This window comes from Ursus maritimus, unplaced genomic scaffold (assembly GCF_017311325.1).
Source record: "Ursus maritimus isolate PB19 unplaced genomic scaffold, ASM1731132v1 scaffold_2, whole genome shotgun sequence".
NCBI lineage: Eukaryota > Metazoa > Chordata > Mammalia > Carnivora > Ursidae > Ursus > Ursus maritimus.
In genome coordinates, this window is record NW_024424452.1 from 100,539,607 (window position 1) to 100,547,644 (window position 8,038).

The window sequence follows — 8,038 nt, forward strand, 5'->3', positions numbered from 1 at the left end:
CTGCCCACCCATTTGCCTCGGTCTGGGTGGCAGGAAGGGAGGTGCTGGGCACCGGCCGTGAAGAGCAACCCCCCCACCCCTTGCTCAGAGCTCTCGCCGCCCGCACCCAGGCAGCGTCCCGCACAGGCCTCGCGGCCCCGGCCATGCGTCCCCCCACCGAGCCCTGGATCCCCAGCCCGCGGACGGCGTCCTGGGACTACTCGGGGTCCGGCGACCTGGAGGAGCTGGAGCCGTGCCCGGTCCGGGACCTGCCCTACGGCTACGCCTACGTGCCCGTGCTGTACCTGGCGGCCTTCGTGGCGGGCCTGCTGGGCAACTCCTTCGTGGTGTGGCTGCTGGCGGGGCGGCGCGGCCCGCGGCGGCTCGTGGACACCTTCGTGCTGCACCTGGCCGCCGCCGACCTGGGCCTCGTGCTCACGCTGCCGCTCTGGGCGGTGGCGGCGGCGCGCGGCGGCCGCTGGCCCTTCGGCGAGGGCCTCTGCAAGCTCAGCGGCTTCGCGCTGGCCGGCACGCGCTGCGCAGGCGCGCTGCTGCTGGCGGGCCTGAGCGTGGACCGCTACCTGGCCGTGGTGAAGCTGCTCGAGGCGCGGCCGCTGCGCACCCCGCGCTGCGCGCTGGCCGCCTGCTGCGGCGTGTGGGCGGCGGCGCTCCTGGCCGGCCTGCCCTCCCTGGCCTACCGGCGGCTGCAGCCCCTCCCCGGCGGCCGGGGCAGCCAGTGCGGCGAGGAGCCCTCCGACGCCTTCCAGGTGCTGAGCCTGCTGCTGCTGCTGCTCACCTGCGTGCTGCCCCTGGGCGTCAGCCTGGTCTGCTACTGCCTCATCTCGCGCCGCCTGCGCCGGCCGCCGCACCCGGGCCGGGCCCGGAGGAACTCGCTGCGCATCATCTTCGCCGTCGAGGGCGCGTTCGTGGGCTCCTGGCTGCCCTTCGGCGTCCTGCGGGCCGTCTTCCACCTGGCGCGTCTGGGGGCGCTGCCGCTGCCCTGCGGCCTGCTGCTGGCGCTGCGCTGGGGCCTCAGCATCGCCACCTGCCTGGCCTTCGTCAACAGCTGCGCCAACCCGCTCATCTACCTGCTGCTGGACCGCTCGTTCCGCGCCCGCGCCTGGCGCGGGGTCTGCGGGCGCGCTGATCGCCCCGGGCGCAGGGGCAGCTCGGCGTCCTCGCTCTCCAGGGACGACAGCTCCGTGTTCCGGAGCCCGCCGGGCAGCTCGGAGCGAGCCCGAACGGCGAACGCTGGCCCGGCCCTGCCGTAGCTGTCCCCGGGCCCGGCGGAGGTGGCGGCCCCCGAGCCCGCGGGGGAGGGAGGCCCGGGGGGCGGCGTGGGGGAGACTCCCCAGACGTGCCTTCTCTGCTGCCCGCAGCCTGCTTGGCCGGCACTGCCTGGACTCCCTCCTTCATTAGCTTTCTCAGAACCTCAGCGCTTTTGGAACTCCCGCCCCCAAACCAGCCTGCTGAGAACAGCTGTTCACTCAGCCCAGTGGGCAGGGGGGCTAATTTTCTCCAGTGCAATAAAGGTCGTATGAGATGGAGCAGACAGCAGTCTGGACACCCACAGTTTCGCCAAGTAGAAGAAAGGGAAGTGGTTTCCTTCTCTGCCCCATTGGGAATAGCGCTGGCCCGAATACCAAACTCAGGCCCCCCAAAAGCTACTGTTGTCTCCGGCTGTGCTTTCTCTGAACCCCTACAGTAGCCACTGTCTTCTGAGAAATACCTTCTCGAAGTCAGACCCTCTGCCCTCTCACTCTCCAAAAAATTCTATAGAATATGGGAATTGACAGCCCTTTTATATTAGTGATCTTTGTAGCTGTCTATGCTGTATCATTAGTCACTATCAGCTCAGATTTGCATTTTCAAAGCTCACCAAAGCCATAGGAACCAGCCCCAGGGTGCGCTGCCCTGTTTATTCCCTCTGATAATTTCCCCGAAAGTGCTAGGCCTACCCTACTTTGTATCTTCTCCCCATTCCCATGAAGTGGACGGACTCACCCTGGAAATTATATTGGCCCTTTCCTCTGGACAGAAGATTCTGAAATCTTTCACCAGGCGTTCGGATTCTCTATCACTCAGGGACACCAGAATCATCTGTCAGTTCACCTTTCTCAATAAAAACTGTTGCTAGCCTGAGCTTGACAATCATGTCTTTCTTTACTTGATCAGTGGGAGTGAAATGAGTGTCAGGAGGAAAATCCAATACTGGGTCAGACAAAATTCAACCCAGTAGTTGAGGTTAACCTCAGTGATCAGGATTTAGTGTGATGTCAGGGACCTAGACAGTTAGCTACACCATTGCAGGTGCAGTGATCCTACAGAAAGGCAGCAAATCCTTTGCTTTTATTATTTTTAAGAACGTTTCACATTTTGAAGGTTACAGAGAAAAAAGATGTAAGGGCACCTGCCAGTCAGGTGTCACTTCAAAGAGGAAATGAGTCACTGTGATTTTTTGAATATGTACTGGGCATTTTTTCCTATCCTTTTTGAGACCATCTATCCATTTTCTGACTCTGTGACTTACCCTTTGAGGTTTCTGGAGGGTTTGGGAATTCGGTGTTTATACTTTTGATTTAAGAGGATTTGGCTTAAAGGAATGTCAGTCCTTGCAGGGAAAGGAATGTAATTCTCCTTGAGAACCACCTCCCAGCCAGATCTCCACCAGGCCCATCATAAAGTTGCAGGCTTTGGTGGTAGCAACCACTGAGATCAGCACTTCAGTGCTAGGTTGGGTCTGAATCCTGGGCATTCGTTCTCAAGCTGCGTAACCCCCTACCTAACACCACTGCGTTTGTCTCTAGCATTTGGGGCTGCTGGATTCGAGTGGACTGAATGTCCCAGCCCACCGTGACCCCACCTGTCAGCTGCCCCTTGTAGGTGAGGCTGTTAAGAAAGGTTAAGCACATTCCTCCCACCCATAGAGGCAAGACTTGCAGCCTGTGGGGTCCCTGGTTCCAGTAGGACAAATTTCAGACACGCTTATGATTTAAGAGCTCAAGTCTATTATGGCTCTTCTACCCTCACCATTGCTCTCGGAGGCAAGAAATGCTTCACTGGGGTGCCTGGCTGGTTCAGTCAAGGAGCATGTGACTCTTGTTCTTGGGGTCGTGGGTTCGAGCCCCATGTTGGGTGAAGAGATGACTTAATAAATAAATCTTGAAAAAAAATAATTCTGTGTCGTATGGCGGGCATGCAGGATAGGGAAGCTAGCTCTCACGTGGGTTGGGATGTGGAGAAACCTCAGCTTACAGACTGGGCACTTCTGACTGAGGCTTCCCCTCTACTCCCACCGATTTACTTCTCCTGACTTACTGACTAATGGAGCTCCCTGAAGACAGAGCGGAAGAAGGCTTCTCCGTGCCCGGGTGGGCTTTCATAGCCCTCCTGGAGTACTTACTGAAACTCAGCATTTCCCGCCCGCTGCAGAACTCCGGCTGATGTGATGACGTGATGGAAACTTCCCTCCCTTTGTTTGAGTAGGTCACTCAATTAGTCTCCCTTGTGTCCCTTGGAAATTTTCTTTTATACTCACCCAAGAGTGAACGAGGACCAGTAAACTTCCAGGTGTGTTCAACTGAGAAAGACGAGGCACAGGTTCCGGAAATCTCTGGTTAAAGAGCACTCCCGCATATCTTGCTGGCAGGAGTGTTAAAGGGCAGAATCTTTTAGAAAGCAATTTGTCAATCCATACCTAGAGCCTTAAAAAATATTCATATCCCATCCCTCCAACAGGTTCATTCCCTGTGACCCCATGTCTGCCACTCTCTTCTAAGACAATAATACTAAATAAGAAAAATTTGATGTCTAAAGTTCTAAAACCGTAAAGACTTAGCCTGAAAGGGAACAACTTGAATGTCTGGTGGTGTAATGCCCTCATTAATATAATGGGCTGTTGTTATGCAAATTTTAAGACAATGCTTAAAGGAGAGATTGGAAAATGTCCATGATAAAAGAAAAGAAGGTAACAAAATTGCACGTGTTAAACACCCACTCACTTCAAGCTCAATAATTGTTAGATGGGTTTTGGTAAAGCAAAACATTCCATGCCACGACATCCTATGGATAAAAACCATCTCGTGCTCTTTTCTTTCTCTAGCACAAGTGTGAAGCATCACAGGTATGGTTCTTCTCTCTTGATGCTAACGAGGGAAATGCCATCTGTCTTACTTCTTTGTTCATTGTTCGTCTCTCCCATCAGATATGGGCTCCATAGGTGAAGGGTTTGTCTGCTTTATTCAGTGCCCGGGACCCTGCCTGGCTTGCAGCAGGCACTCATGAACTACCTGTCAAAGGAAAGATCATCATAATATGATATATTGTGAAGAGCAGGAGGAAGGATATGACATTTTGTGTATGTTTGATAAAAGGGCACAGAAGAGAGTCTAGAGGAAATTCAATAAATGTGAGCAGTGATTGTGTTAGAGTAAGGGAATTATAAATCCCATCCCCCCTCCTTCTCTTTATTCTCGGAATTTGTGTAATTTTTTTTTAAGGGCAGTTATCAAAGGGCTGTGAAACTGCCGAAGCGCTGGGGCTACCGGGCCTGGGTCCTGCCTCCCGCAGCCACCACTAGCTGCCCGTCCTGGGGTGTCTCTCTGTTGCGTGAGCCTTGCTTTCTTCATCTGAAGGATGGAGATGATTAGGTCTGCTTGGGCTGCCTGGTAGATCAAAAGAAATCATGTTCTTGAAAGTACTTTGTAAGCCATGGTGTTTTAGACAAACAAACCACAGGAGCCCCGCCTTGGGATTATCTCGGTCCAGGCCAGGCTGCCCCGTACCCATCCCCCTCGACACCCCCTCTCCTGCCCTCACCCTCGCCCTCCCTGTGGAGGCGAGAAGGGTGGGGCTCCTCTGGGTTTTTTAAAAGGTCAGCATCGCTATACTCACATTAAAAAAACAGATTAGAAAAAAAAAGATCAGCATCTGGTCAAAGGCTGGGCACATTTGCCATGTGTGATTCTGACTTTATTCTTGTGACTAATTCTGGGCTTTTTTTCCTCACCTCCCTTGACCCCCAGGGTTCTTTCTCAGGGCACAGTGTGGGAACCCAGCGCCCCCCCCCGGGTGATGAGTGATCTGAGGAGTTCAGAAGAATGGCAGAGCTGGCAAAGCTACACTTGGTGATATGACTCAGCCCCCGTGTCACTCCGGGGGTAAAGTGAGGACTCTGGACACTTGTGAGGGCTTCTCACGTGGTCGACCTTATCAAGTCTAAATCCCTCCCTTACCGGGGCTGAGTGACCCGCAGGAAGCTTCTTACCACCCCCTGCCCTGCACCGAGCCCCCCAGCCTCAGGCAAATGCGGCAAATGATAGGAAGACCCATAGCCCCCAGACCGGGGAATGCTTGGAAAGTGAGAGGAAAAGAGGAAGCAAAGATGTGCAATCGCTCTTCCTCTTCATTCTCACCAAGGTCAAGCATGGGCGCTGGGTGTGGAATGACATCTTCCGTGAAAGTAGACACTGTCTGAGATTCACACTACATCACAGAGCTTCAGAGCTAGAAACCATGTGTCCGTTCTAAGAAGAGGACACTGAGGATCAGAGATGGGAAGTCACTTGTTTAAGGTAATAATGACACCACTTATGTCTGTGTCACACGCCACAAATGTTTAAAAAGCACACACCCATGATTTCATCAATTCTCATGACCCCGCAGCAAGCGGAATGATTAGCTTCATTTTACTGACGCTGAAACTGACAAGTATCAAGGTCACAGAGAAGCAAACGTTGCCACGCAAACCTTTGTCGAAGCCTCCTGCTCTCTCTTCTCCTCCTACCCCTTCCCGTGTGACATCCAAATATGGTGTCTCATAGGCACCACAGGCCAAACAGGCGCTCTCTCCATTCTGAGCCCAGCTCATGCTAGGCGACTCCCTGGCCCAGGCCCGCTCTTGAAAATTTTAAGAATTTCCAAGACACCTACCATAAAATCTCACTTATATGTGGAATCTAAAAAAATAAGATAAATGCATAAACAGACAAAAAGCAGACTCAGACTCGAAATACCGAGAACAAACTGGTGGTTGCCTGAGGGAAAGGGGGATGGGCAAAATGGGTGCAGGGGAGTGGGCGATCCAGGCTTCCGGTTAGGGAACGAATAAGCGAATAAGTCACGTGAATAAAACGTACAGCACCTGGAAGCTAGTCGATGATATTGCACTTGTGTTGTGTGGTGACAGATGGCAGCTACGCTTGTGGTGGGCACAGCGTAACGTAGTTGTTAAATCACTATGTTGTACACCTGAAACGAATGTCCCATTAGTGTGTCAACTCTACTCAAAAAAAAATTAAAAACGTTTTTGAGAGTTTTCTTCTTGTTATTAAAGTAACATCAGTTCTTTGTTAATATAAAGTGGAAATTACCGGAAAATACAAAGGAAACGATGAAAAACACCTATCATTCCACCATGAAACGATATCTTAGAATATTTTTCTATGTATGTAATAGTACACACGAGTACATTTTCTTTCAACTAAGTTGGGGATAATCTACATGAGACCATAGACTGAGTCTGTTGTGTTCCCAAGTGTATAACCAGTGCCCGGCACAAAATTGGTCCTCAGTAACTGTATGTTGAATGTATACGGTATACATTATTTTGGCACTCGCTTTTTTTTTTTTTTTTTAATTAAGTAGGCTCTACACTCAGCATGGGGCTTGAACTCATGACCCAAGATCAGGAGTCGCGTGCTCTATCAACTGAGCCGCCAGGCGCCCCATGTACGTTATTTTGTAGCCTGCTTTCTTCACTTAGCAATATGCCATATTTTATCACATCATTAGATATTTTTCTAAAACATGTTTTTAAGGTTACATTATATCATTATACGAAATACAATTTCATTTAGGTAACCAAGCCCTTAATCTTTTTTTTTAAGCTTATTTATTTTTTAAAGTAATCTCTACACCCAACATGGGATGTGAACTCATGGCCCTGAGATCAAGAATTGCACACTCTTCCAACTGAGCCAGCCAGGCACCCCCAAGTCCCTAATCTTGTTTCAATTTTTCACCCTTATAAATAATTCTATGATGAACATCCTTGTACAAAGATTTTTGTAGCCATTTCTAATTCATTTTTTAGGACAAATTCCTAGAAGTGAAAAGTATTCATCAAAGATTATAAACAGTTTAAGACTTTGGGTACATTGTGCCAAATGGTTGGAGAACACCCTTAACAAACACCACCAGGAATTATTATTTTTAAAAATATTCGTCAATTTGGTATCTGCCCAACTTTAAAAGAACACAAGATTTCCATCTTATTATATTATTTCAAAGACTTTTTAGATATAATAGGTGATTACAACATCCCTCTGAAGTAGATGTTAAAATGATAGCTAATATTTATTGAGCACAGACTATATGAGAGGCACGGAGCTAAAGGTTTTATACGTATTATCTTATTAATCCTCAACAACAATTTTATGGGGTATAGAATTTATTGTCCCTGTTCTAGAGATTTAAGAGTTGAGTCTTGGAGAGTTTATGTAACTTGTGCAAATATCTTCCCTAAAGAACTTGTATTATTATCCCCATTTTACAGATGAAGGAGCTGAAATACCACGAGCTCTGTTGCCTTGCCAGGCTCACACACACATGGCAGAATTTAAATCCCATGCACCCTGGCCCACAGCTCAAGTCATCTTCCATCTTCCACTACTTTACTAGCACCTGCCTTACCTCGTTTATCACTCATCAGGACTAAACCAAATGGCACACTGAGGTCAAGACCACCATTACTGCATAGAATTACTCTGCTTCTGTTTTCAAAAGATCAATGGTTAAATGATGGCTAATTTTATGTGTCAACTTGACTGGGGGTCACAAAGTGCCCAGACATTTGGTCAAATGTTATTCTGAGTATGTCGATAGGCATGCCTGAGATTAATATGTGAACCAATAGACTGAGTAAAGAAGATTGCACTCCCAAATGTGGCTGGTGGGGGGAGGGGGAGGTGCAAGGCAGGGGGCTCCATCCATCAAAGGCCTGAACACAACAAAAAGGCTGTGTAAGAGGGAATCCACTCTCTGCCTGAGTGTCTGAGTT

At 49.9% G+C, this 8,038-nt stretch overlaps 1 protein-coding gene across 1 annotated transcript; it reads left to right on the top strand.

Moving 5' to 3' along the window:
• The first annotated feature begins 141 nt into the window (after positions 1-141).
• On the top strand, positions 142-2,121 carry GPR25 (G protein-coupled receptor 25). Its single transcript, XM_040636433.1, has one exon. The coding sequence runs from the start codon at positions 144-146 to the stop codon at positions 1,248-1,250; it is 1,107 nt and encodes a 368-aa protein (XP_040492367.1). The 5' UTR covers positions 142-143; the 3' UTR covers positions 1,251-2,121.
• Positions 2,122-8,038: the final 5,917 nt, after the last annotated feature.

Coding starts and splice junctions, on each gene's coding strand:
- GPR25 (XM_040636433.1), top strand. CDS start 144: ATGCGTCCCCCCACCGAGCCCTGGATCCCCAGCCCGCGGACGGCGTCC.